General features: G+C 31.1%; 1 protein-coding gene across 1 annotated transcript in view; it reads left to right on the top strand.

Annotated features, from left to right (window-relative positions):
* The first annotated feature begins 1,982 nt into the window (after nt 1-1,982).
* Nucleotides 1,983-12,097, top strand: part of LOC123291746 (ras-specific guanine nucleotide-releasing factor 1-like) — a 48,487-nt gene continuing 38,372 nt past the window's right edge. Inside the window, exons 1-8 of the mRNA XM_044872147.1 lie at nt 1,983-2,279; nt 4,182-4,307; nt 4,380-4,486; nt 5,339-5,486; nt 5,651-5,937; nt 6,179-6,408; nt 6,851-7,044; nt 8,098-8,223. Of these exons, the coding sequence (XP_044728082.1) occupies nt 2,121-2,279; nt 4,182-4,307; nt 4,380-4,486; nt 5,339-5,486; nt 5,651-5,937; nt 6,179-6,408; nt 6,851-7,044; nt 8,098-8,223 (1,377 nt within the window). The 5' untranslated portion in view covers nt 1,983-2,120. The remainder of the gene's footprint in view (nt 2,280-4,181; nt 4,308-4,379; nt 4,487-5,338; nt 5,487-5,650; nt 5,938-6,178; nt 6,409-6,850; nt 7,045-8,097; nt 8,224-12,097) is intronic.

Genomic DNA, 12,097 nt, shown 5'->3' with positions numbered 1-12,097 from the left:
TTTATTATTTTTAATTGATTTTGCCTGATCTAGAAGAATATTTTATGTTTTGGTTTCATTTGTCTGATTTGAAGCGCCTAAGTAAATAAAACCTTTTAAACATTTTAGTTTTTTTTAAATATCAAAATTTTGATATATATCGGATATATATCAAAAATATCCGATATTTTGATATTTATAATAAATATCGGATATTTTCGAACCCTGGTTAGAAATTTATCATTTACTTTATTTACTAGTTTTAATGGATGGGTTTTTAATTTCAAAATCGTACATTTCTCTGCCTCGCTCTATATATTAGTAATAATAATAATAATAATAATATTTTATTCGTTCTCTTTCGATATACAATGTATACATAGAATTCGTCAAAAAAAAAAAATCATGGAAAAAAAAAGAAGTATAGTTATCTGGTACCTGGAAAGTTTTCCGGGAGTTTTAAAAATGAGCAATTTTATAGATTTTGAAGGGCATTTTTCGAATTTCCACTTTGCTACCTTGTATCTTTGCCGCTCGCGCTGCTATATTGGAAAAATGGCGCCGAGAAGCAGTTCTTTGGCAATATCTCCTTTTCGAGTCATTTTACGAAGAAAATAAATACATACAAAATTAAACCTCAGAAAATTTCCTACAATTTACGCCTTTACAATTTTTTTCGTAAAATCAATAGTTTCGGCATACTAGCGCCGCAAAGTGATTAGAGTAAGTGAAAGATAATATAACTGATTCGAGTATTTAACGTTAAATAACGAAAAAATATGACGTTTTTTGAAAAAAGTATATCATACACTTTTAAAAGTACTTTATTAAAACTTTGAAAATGAAAAAAAAATTTCAAGGTATTTGCACGAAAATTAGAGTTAGGTATAATGAAAAGATGGTTTCTGGTACCTTTTTATTTATTTTTATTCAGCACAAAAAATGGTGAATTGTTACTTTCCAATTTACTTTAATTAGGTACTGACAATATGCGCCAAAATTTTTAATAGTTCCGAATGTAGAGTTTTCGAAATATTGGAATTTAAATGCAAACAAAAATTTTGAAAATTCCTTTTATCGTTAAATAACTTGTTACAAAAAAAGTTTAGCAGGAAAAAATTTAGCTCTTTACACAGAATATTTTAACTTTCTTTTGTAACTTTATTATTTTTCGAGTTATTTAACAATAAGAAAATTTTTTTTTTTATTTCGAAAAAAATTTTGCTTGAGCATGTACCTTAACAAAGTAAATTAGAAAGCAGCAAGCATTCATTTTAGTTCCCGTAGTAAATTCATGAGTTCTTGTGTTGAATAAAACATAAAAAAATGGTATGAGAAACTTTCTTTTAATTATCGTTAATTTTCGTGCAAATGACTTGAAACTTTTTTCATTTTCAATGTTTTTTATAGAACTTAAAAAAGTTTACAAATGACTTGTTTCAAAAAACGTCCAATTTTAGAGTTATTTAACATTATAATGTTAAAAAAATTTATAAATACTTCGAATTTAAATCGTCAATAACTCGGAAAGTATTAACTTTTCGAAATATACTTAAATGACACTTTTTGCTTAGAATTTAATCACTTTAACGACTCCAGTTGATTACACTTTGCGGCGCTCGTACGCCGCAAACTAATAAATTAAAAAAAAAAAAATGGTCGGGCCATAAATTGTAGGAAGTTTTTTCAAATTTTTAATTTTGTACCTAGATTTTTCCTCATCAAATAACTGGGAAAGTAGATATCATCAAAAAACTGCTTTTCGACACAATTTTTCCAATATGGGGGCTCAAGCAGCAAGGATACGAGGTAGCAAAGTGGAAATTCGAAAAAAACATCTCAAAATCTATATAAAATCACTTATTCTCAAAACTCCCGAAAAACTTTCGAAGTAACCCCTTTTTTGAACCAAATGATTAGAGTAAATGCAGAAAATAATTTTTTTTTCTTTTTTGCAGACAATCAAAGAAAAAAAAAGTATCCAAAAGAAGAATGGACAGTACAATTCAATTATTATACTCAATTATTGCTCAACTTTCTTAAGAATAGCGCAACATTTTCATACTTCGTAGTAAACAAAAATATTAATAAAAAGAGCTAGTTAAAATTTTAATGTTAAAAAATTTATTAAGTATTTGGATATGTTAAGCCCAAAAATGCAAAGAACAGTTCGTGTAAATGATTCACAATTAGTGATGCTTTCGGAGCGTGCAACTTATGATCATTCTTTAGCCGGATATTTACATAAGCGAACATCCGACAATACAAAATGGCAAATGCGATGGTTTGTACTGTATCAGGTAAGCAAAAAACAAAAACACATTCTGTAAGTGCGAATCCAGAAATTTTTTTGTCTACGAACACCAGGTCTTTGCGTAGCAATCATCGAAGAGGGGGTGGGTGAAGGTTCAAATTTTTGTTCATTATGTCATTAAAACAAGAAACTCGTTTTTCGAGTAAGAGAACATTTTATTATGTCAAAATGTGAAAATTCAGTCACTATTTTTCAATAAGCTAACTTTGAGTGGTACAAAAAAAGACTTTGGCAATTACTACCCGATCTTTGATCGGTGTAAAATTTAGGTACCTTCATCTCGTTATCTTCATCATCGACTGTCGTGAAGCAATAGTTCTGATAAGAATTTTAATTATTATCAAGTTCTTCATCATAACTAGTCTGCTCAGAATTTATACAATCGCAATCTTTGCAGTGTTTACAAAACTTGTTACATTTTAAACCTAATTTTCGACACATCTTCAAGATAACTACAAAAAATACCTTATATATCAAAGAACATTAGCGAGATTTTTTACATTTCAACATACTTCCTGGTGCGCTCTGAATCTTTTTTATCGTTACATTCGCAATCAGGGACCTCAAAAACTCACGAATATCAAAATTCAGGAGTTTTACACATAATTCGATGATAATGATTGGATTAGTTAACGAAAAATGTATAGAATTGATGGTTTTGAAAGCGGCTAAAGATATCAAAATTGTTCACTCTATAATTAAAAAAATTTGTTTGAAAATTTTTTTATAAAATCAATTAATTTCAAAATATTGTTATTTAGCATATATAATAAACATTTGACCGTTTTTCCGATTTTCTAGAAAATGGCTGATAATATCTAATTTTTAGATTCTACATTATATGTAGGAATAAAATTTTCGACAATTTTTGTTTGTAACTTTTTTTCATAAAGTTGATGGTCTCCGAGATACCTATTGGCCAAAAATCGTTTATTTATGTATACATAGCGTTACTTAACGCAACCCTAGCACTTTTAAAACTGCGCGTTAGTAGGGTCTTAAATTAGATGCCGAAACCTTTTTTTTTAGTTGTTTTTTTTTTTGCCTTTGAATAAGTTCACGCAAAAACATTATTTTGAGCGGACCATGCAATCTTCAAACTGCTTAATAAATTTTACATAGATCTGTTCATACTTTTCAGAACACTGCAAGACTAAATTAGACTATCGGCAGAAAATATTTCCAACAGTTTTAGTCGACATTTCAGAAACAACACGTCTTCCGTCAAACACGATCGAATTTTTTCATTTTTCGGAGAAAAATTTTTTTATTTTTTGCACTTTTCTAAAAGGACGGAAAAAGTCGAGGAAATATCGAAAAAATTTTGTTTGTTTCAGAATTTGGTGTAATTTGTAATTATAGGATAATTTTGACCCAGATAGTACAAAAATCGGGTTGATTTAAGGTAGTCCGGTTGTTTGAGCAAGTATGGTGAATGTTCTTTTTTTGCGGTAAATTACAGTTCAAAGTCCCTTGATTACAATAAACACAGTTTTGGGGCTTCTTGTGGGGCAAAATTTTGAATTATTTTATTTTAAAATTGTGATTTTAACATAGTATTTTATGGAAGAACTCACAGTTATGTTAATTGTACAAAAATTAATCGGTGATTGAGCTTCAAAAATGTTTTCATTATTTTCAAAGTTATCACAGATTCTGTTTATACGAAAAAAGCATTACCTTACGCCGCTTTCCAAAAAGAAAACAGAAAAAACTTTGGTTTTTGATGCTTTTACGATATTTTTATAGCATTTTATAACATTTACGTCATACAAATTGCCGAGTTGACTAATCGACTAGTCACGTGACGGCCGAATCACTGATTGGTTGGATATTAAAGAGCAGGATCGTTAAAACATCCAAAAATTAATAATATTTTTCGTTCCAGAATTTACTGTTTTATTACGAATCCGAAGGATGTACTCGTCCTAGTGGTGTATTATTGCTAGAAGGATGTTATTGTGAACGATTAATAACAAGCAGTGGTTCGAAAAATAAAGACTCTGAAAAACAGGTAAATACTTTCAAAATCGAAATTTTTTGCAAGCGCGAGTATGCACAAAGTTTTTTTTTTTCTGTATTGTAGTATTGTTTTGCCATTTCATATCGAAGGGAAAATCAACGTCATTATGAGCTTCGTACGAACACTGAAAGTGATTGCAAAAATTGGATTGAAGCAATACGAGAAGCGAGGTACGCAAGATAAAATAAGAAGCTCTCTATAATAAAGGGTGCCCAAAAATTAACGCAAGAAGTAATTTGAATAGAAAACACAGTTTTTTTTATTTCAAAGTTGTTAATTTTTTTATGAACTCATAAAATTTGCAGTCTATGGTTATGTATCGATTGGGATATTATTATGTATCGATATCCGATAAAATTTAGAGCAAATCAGGTAAAACTCGAAGATCTTGAGACCACATAGAAGTTTTTTTGTCGAAATTTTTCTTAACCATTTCGCCTAAATGTAGCTGAATAGTGGTGTAACAGATCTTAATTTTCTCCATCAAACACTCACGCCTTGCAGACTTTTTTTCAGTTACTTCAGACTGCAAAAAATCGCATGATTTATGCTGTCTGTAATGTTTCTATCGCTCTGGATTTATTTTAAATTTATCTTTTCACATTTGATAAAACTAAATCTCTATTTCAAGCAAAGTTTGTACGAAAATCGCGGGCTGTAAAGCTTAAACTTAATTATTTTTAAAACTTTGCCCAACAGTGAAAACGCGTTGTTTTTTCGTCGAGTCCTACATTTAAAAAAACCCTAATCTACCATCTGTAACGCTGACTTTGCTTTTTCATTGTTAACACTTTATCTCGAAAAGGGACAAACATCCAAACCTAGCATTAATTTTGGGACATCCTTTATAAATTCAAAACCAAATTTTGTTTCACTAATATCTAAGATTCTGCAGTTAAGAAAGATCAGGTTTTTTAATCGCATTTGGCTAGGTTACCTTTTGTATAATATTCTTCACTCGGAAAATTCATTGAGCTTTCCGAAATGTCATAGAAATTTTCTTAATTTTTTCATTTTTATAGTTTCAATAAATTATTGCTACAAAAAGAAGAACTTGAACAGAAACATTTGCATTTATTACAAATTGTTGAGTCAGAAAAGACAGCAAAATGGCAATACACGCAACAATGTGAAGAGCTTGCATCTGAAATCAAAAAATTACGTGCAGAGGTAAGCCAATACCAACAAAAAATACAACTCCAAAAGGCCCCAGAATGGTATTTTCATCCTCATTTATTTTTTAAACACAAATCCTGATTTCATTTTTAAACATCAAAAAAGTTAGTTTTCAATACCTTCATTGACTCTACTATGCCTACTTATTTTTTTTTCAGTTGTGTGCATTAAAAAAAGAATGGCGACCGATGGCATACAGTAGCGGTATCAGCACAATAGACATATCAGGTCAACTAACAAATAACATATCAACCAGTGGCGCAAGCAGTACAAGTTTTATCAGTTCTACAGGAGCTGTTGCCACTGCACAAGAATCAATAGAATTAAGAAAAATTAAAAAAGTGCAAAGTTTCTTTCGGGGTTGGTTATGTCGACGTCGTTGGAAACAAATTGTAGAACAATATATTAAATCACCGCATGCTGAATCAATGCGGAAAAGAAATAGGTTCAGTATTTGGATTATAACCCTCCCTGGTGGAAAAATATTTTATGAAAGTCTTAATAAGTCTCTGAATTTCTCCACGTTTTTGGGCTGTCTAATTCAGAGTTATCCAGACTTTATAAGCCTGGATAAAGAGTTATTCAGAGTTTTAAGACTTTTCCCGAGTTTCTAAGACTTATTCTTTCCACCAGGGCTTCCTCCCTCTTTCCTACTTTATGTTAATTCTTATTTAAATGGATTCCAGTTTGGTATTCCGTATGGTTGAGGCTGAAGAAGAATATATGGAACAATTAGAGGTTTTGGTATCCTGTTTTCTACGTCCATTCAAAATGGCAGCCTCATCCAAAAAACCACCATGCTCACATGACGATGTCAATTCAATATTTTTAAACAGTGAGACCGTTTTATTTTTACATCAAATATTTTTGAAAGGTTTAACATCTAGAATGGAAAGTTGGCCAACACTTGTACTTGGTAAATTTAAATTTTTGAACAAAATTATTTTTTAAACCCACCATCCACTCTTTTGCGGGGTATCCTCGATAAAGTTAGCCGAAGGCAATGTAACTCTCGTCTTATTTCGCGAGTATCTCATTTCTATCATTGACTCGTCCGTACTTACGAAGACACCTCATTTTCCCTTTGACTCAAACTTCTTTTTTAGCGAAATTGGAAAAGGCAAGAAGGACAGATAAGATACCACAAGTATCTCCTTCATATTATTGTTCCTCGCTTGCCTTCATGCTACTTCGCGAAAGTGTGGAATAGGCTCTATAAAAAACAGGAAATGCAAGTTTTTCTTTTCCAAGAAAACTTCTTGTTTCTAATTTTTTTAAACTTTATTCCCAAGTATTTTTTTGAAAAGACGTTTTAGATTTTTAACTATGCTCTAAAATAATAATTTAATTCAAATTAGGAGATCTGTTCGATATGCTTTTGCCAATGTTAAGCATTTATCAAGAGTATGTCCGCAATCATCATTATTCGTTACAAGTTCTTACCGAATGCAAACAATCACCATCGTTTGCGGCGATGTTGAAGCGCATGGAAAATAAACCAGCATGTCAAGGACGATCTTTGGAAACATTCCTTACATATCCCATGCATCAGGTAAGGACTCTTGGTACCAAAGTTGGCAATGTTTTCGATATTTGATTTGAAGATGGCTGAATTTTCGATATTTCTTTCCTTATTGAAATTAGGAAGGCATGCAGTTGCATCTTGCATCTGAGAGCAGTTGGGTTAATTAATGACGGATTCGCACTTCTGCATGGCAAATTAAAATTAAATCCTTTACATTGAAAAAGGGCATTATATGACTGACCGACATATTCTTACAACTTACATAAAAACAAATTTAAAAAAATCAATTACACCTTTTAATAGGGCCGGCTCAGTGGTCGAGCGATCTAAGTCGTTAGTCTTTTTGTAGGTTCGAATCCAGGCAGCGGCAGTGTGAATTATAATTAATGGGGTCGGTAGAATTGATCACATTGTCGTCGATTGGATAGGAACGTAACCGATTCCACCCACATCACAAAATGTAATTGTATATATACGGATGTAGTTAAATAATGATGTGGGTGGCCTCTGTTATAGGAATATGTCAGAGAAACGGAGGTTAAACCCTATTATCATTATTATTATAAAAGGGTCAATTTACGTTCAAACAATTTGGCAAGCTTTTTTTCTTCTAAAAAAGCATAAAATTTCCTATCGATTCCACCTAAGCTGACCAAGATCTGCGAAGATGGTGAAACATTGATTTTTTTTAAAGCAACGACTTTCAAATCCCCGATGACGGTTCTTTCGATGTCATCGGCAAATAGCCTATAATATCTGGCGCGATGCCAGTTACGGTAAATTCGTCTGGCAATTAATATTTATAATTGCTAAAAGTTTATGAAAAATAATTTGATAAAGATTATCTTAAAATGATTTTTAATTTAGCAATTTTCGCTTTTTTTTTTCGTTAATGCACGCTGGTAAACGCAGTTAACACAATCACTCTCAGATGGCAGACATATTTCATTCGTACCTACTTACAAACATAAAATAATTATGCAAAATCCATCCATCTTGATATCAACTTTTGCGTGACGTTACCTGTGTCATACTATCTCTTAAAAGGGATTAAGCTTTTAATACTTTTCTAATTGACAGATTCCTCGATATATTATAACTCTTCATGAATTACTGGCACATACCCCGCATGATCATGTCGAGCGAAAAAGCTTACAGAATGCTCGACAACAATTGGAAGACTTGTCAAGACAAATGCACGACGAGGTAAGTTTTACACAACCATTGTTAAAAAACAGGGGAAATAGAGAAGTTGCTTTAATTTTGCCACAAATTCATATAAGGTGGACCATTTTAATCTATTATGGCTAATAGCTCGTTTTGTAGTAAATCAATCCAAAAATAACTTAAAATAAAAGTTGCAAAGTTTAATGAGAACATCATGTTTTGACATCAGATTGGACCGGGCATTATTTTAAGTCGAAACCACCATTGTTATAACTTTATTGTGTGTCATAAACTTTATTGTGTATCTCTTTATCCAAGTCCGCATTGCTCATAGAGGAGGAAGCAAGACGGGTATACGACTCTTCTACCTATCTCAGTTTCTCTAATAGTAATGAGATGGATAGAAACAAAAAAAGTTGTCCCCATGTCTTACTCTTATTTTAGGTTTTCGCTGTCTTACTCGTATTTTAGGTAAAATCCGAGGGACTTCAGTAAGTCCCGTTTGCCCATGCCTAGAGTGCACCTAGTTCTCTGGGTTGGTTTAATAGTCAATTTAGATCAAAAAGGGTAAGAAATAGAATGATACTTTAAATTAATTGATCCTCATAAAAAAACTAACATTTTTTATTAAATTTTTTCGCAAAATTGTTAACTTTCGGAGTATTTGCAACTTGAAAATATGTTATTATTGCATTTAATCGAAAGAAAACGCGCTAGCTGATTTGAAGATCAAAGTCAAATGACCTTAAAACTAGAATTTCAGGTCCAATCATGGACATTGACAACTTTTGACTAAAGCATTTTTCTGGTGCTAGCGTGTTTTCTTTCAATTAAATGCAATAATGACATATTTCCTATGAAAGATAAGGATTTAAAAAAAAAATGTTTTTGATAAAAAATGTTAGTTTTTTATGAGAATCAACTTTAATGCAACCCGGAGAACGAGGTCCAATCTGATCTCAGAAAAAGATGCCACCATCAAACGCTGCAACTTTTGTTTACGTTATTTTATGATTTGTTAATTAAAAAACGAGCTATCGGGCATTATAGATTAAATGGTCCACACGGTATTGAAAACAAGTTGAGAGACAAATCATTTATGCATGTTATTTTATCATTTCTCTATGCGGTGGCGTTACTAAAGCGATATTTTGACGTCACTGACGTTTGAATTTAGATCAATTTGAAAAATATTTCTTTAGAAAAAAATAAAAATTAAAACCCTGCAACTTCTCTATTCCTAATTTCAAGATTAAATAGAGCGCAGAATCTAATTACAGGGTCTTCCGATAACAACCCATCATCTTGGGAAAATCAATTGGTAAAAAAACGTAGAACTTTCTCATACGAAAAACACTTATTATACATTTCTATATAGAAACATTTAGAATTTTCTGCCAGTTTAATTAGAACAGTATTAGCGATCACTATATACTTATATAATATAAAACAAAATCTGGTCCATAATTTGGGCTGGAAATAACATTACGAGATTACCGTAAGAAATTTTAATATATATGCCCCCCCTTCGTATACGAAAAATTACCAATTAATTATTTTTGTTTCATTTTAGGTGTATTTTTACATTTCTGGAGTTTGTTGCAAAAAATTTTGACCAGAATTTTTTCTAACGTGCTTGAATATAGTTTCTTATCTAGGAAAAAAAATAAATCGAAAAAACCGATTTTGATAGCAAGGTTAGTGTGTAGCGTAGATTTTTGAAAGTAGTTTGAAGTAATTTTTGCGTAGTAGAGCTTTGTAGCGTAGATTCCAAATAAAAATAGCACGGCTTATGGTCAAAATAGTTAGATTTTTTTTTTTCGTTACACATACACTCTCTAAATCTAAATATTTAGAATTTTTGTGTTGTAGTATGAGAAAGTTTTATGCTGTAAAATATTAGCTAATAAGCGGGGAGCCCGTGACAATAAAACTGCACTTACACGCAGTTCGAAATTTCGCATATGAATGAATACCTACTATTTACCGATAGGTAGGTACAAGATGTACTAGGTGTGTCAAGGTTTATCCAGGCAGAAATATTTTTTATATTTTTATAATTACAAGTATTTTTGCACTTTCATGGAAATTAATTTGTAAGAGACCATTTTATTGCAAATTTTATCTATTTTTAGAAAAATTTGGTGTGACAGCTCGTATCGTGGCAGAAAGGTCTGTCACACCGATTTTTAATATATAAAGCCAATAAAACTTTCAAGCAAAACATAAATTTGCTCTTCAAGCAAAACATAATGTTCGACATCGTATTGTCACTAATTCTTACCCGATATCCTCGAAATATCGCAGGTTAAGTCCTGAAGAATTAGTAGCTGCACGAGCTCATTTCCAGGAACTTATAGATTTGGGTGTATGCAGGAGATCGAATAGTGAATGGTCTTCACCTTTGGTTATGAAAAGGAAATCTTACGGTTCTTTTCGTGCATGTGGTGATTACCGTAGACTCAATTCGATTACTATACCTGACAGATACCCAATCCCGCACATATATATGATTTCAATAACAAATTACATGATAAAAAGTTTTTCAGTAAAATAGATTAACGAAAAGCTTATTATCAAATTTCCATGGACGAAAATGGCATCGCGAAAACCGCCATAATATCCCCTTTCGGTCTTTTTGAATTTTTGAAAATGCCGTTCGGGCGGCCCGGGTTCGTTTCCCGGGCGATGCACCAAATTGTAAGAGGTTGCTCTTACATCTGAAAATGCTGAAATATAAAATGCGAAATAAAACCAAAAGAACTTTATTTGAGAATTCATTCCGCAATTATGTAGAGCACAAACAACCGGCGTTGCTAAGGTAATGTTTGTCTACAAAGCAAAGTCGTACACGCATTCGATAGAATCTCGGTGTTATATCTCAAAACTGGATCAAAATATCTGCCACACCAGTATAAAATAAAAGAAATCTAGACAAAAAACATTTCTGCCAAGATAAACTCTGGCACACCTAGTCCATATTGTACCTATCGTTAAATAGTGTTGTATATGAAATTTCGAAACCCGTGTAAATGCAGTTTTACTGTCACGGACTCCAGGGCTATAAGTAAATAAGTTTAAGGGTGTTATGAAGGGTCTCATTGTCCTTCTCACTCTGTCCCATACAAAATCCATAGAACGAAGTTTCCGCTGCCAACTTTCAATACACAAATTCGTTTAATTTAAATTGATACAAATATATATTTTTACCATTTTATTTTTTTATTAAATCAATATTTTTTTATGACGATTTTATATTTAATTATTTTATCCATAAAATATCTTTGGATATGTGTTTAAAAAAATTTACATTATGGCGTATAAAGTCTGACAACACTGAAATTTTTCTGTTGGTTCACATTTAACGATCAGTTCATGAAAACATAACCTCAAAAAAAGTATTTAAAAATTTTAATTTCGTGTAAAGTTCAATTTTGTTTTATCAAAGTTATTCTATTATTGAATTATTTTATATTTAAATTAATAAAAAATTACAAATTATATAATTATTTAATAAAATTATTTTTTGACAATACAATGACATATCTTCAACACATGTGCAATGTTGCCAAGCGTAATATAATTATATTAAATTTCATAAATTTTATGATAATTTTTGTTAATTATCTTAAAAACTAAAAACAGGTATGTTTTGTAAATGGGTTCAGTTATTTATAAGACTTTAATAAATACTGTGGTAGTTTTAGAGTGAAGCTGTCATTTCTGGGTCTCGAGCTATAAACCTTAAATAATTCTTTTTACCGTCTTTTCCTATATTCGTTCCGTGCGTGAGTTTCGTTTCCATGGTAACGATACACTACTTTAATTATAAAATTGTATGGATGCATATATAAATGTATGGATTGCATTTAAGACTTACATTGAAAAGTTAATATAATTGTCTTACTTTAAA

The sequence above is a fragment of the Chrysoperla carnea genome, chromosome 2 (assembly GCF_905475395.1).
Source record: "Chrysoperla carnea chromosome 2, inChrCarn1.1, whole genome shotgun sequence".
NCBI classification, from domain to species: Eukaryota; Metazoa; Arthropoda; class Insecta; order Neuroptera; family Chrysopidae; genus Chrysoperla; species Chrysoperla carnea.
The sequence above is the reverse complement of the archived record's forward strand: the minus strand, read 5'-3'. Positions and strand labels throughout refer to the sequence as shown.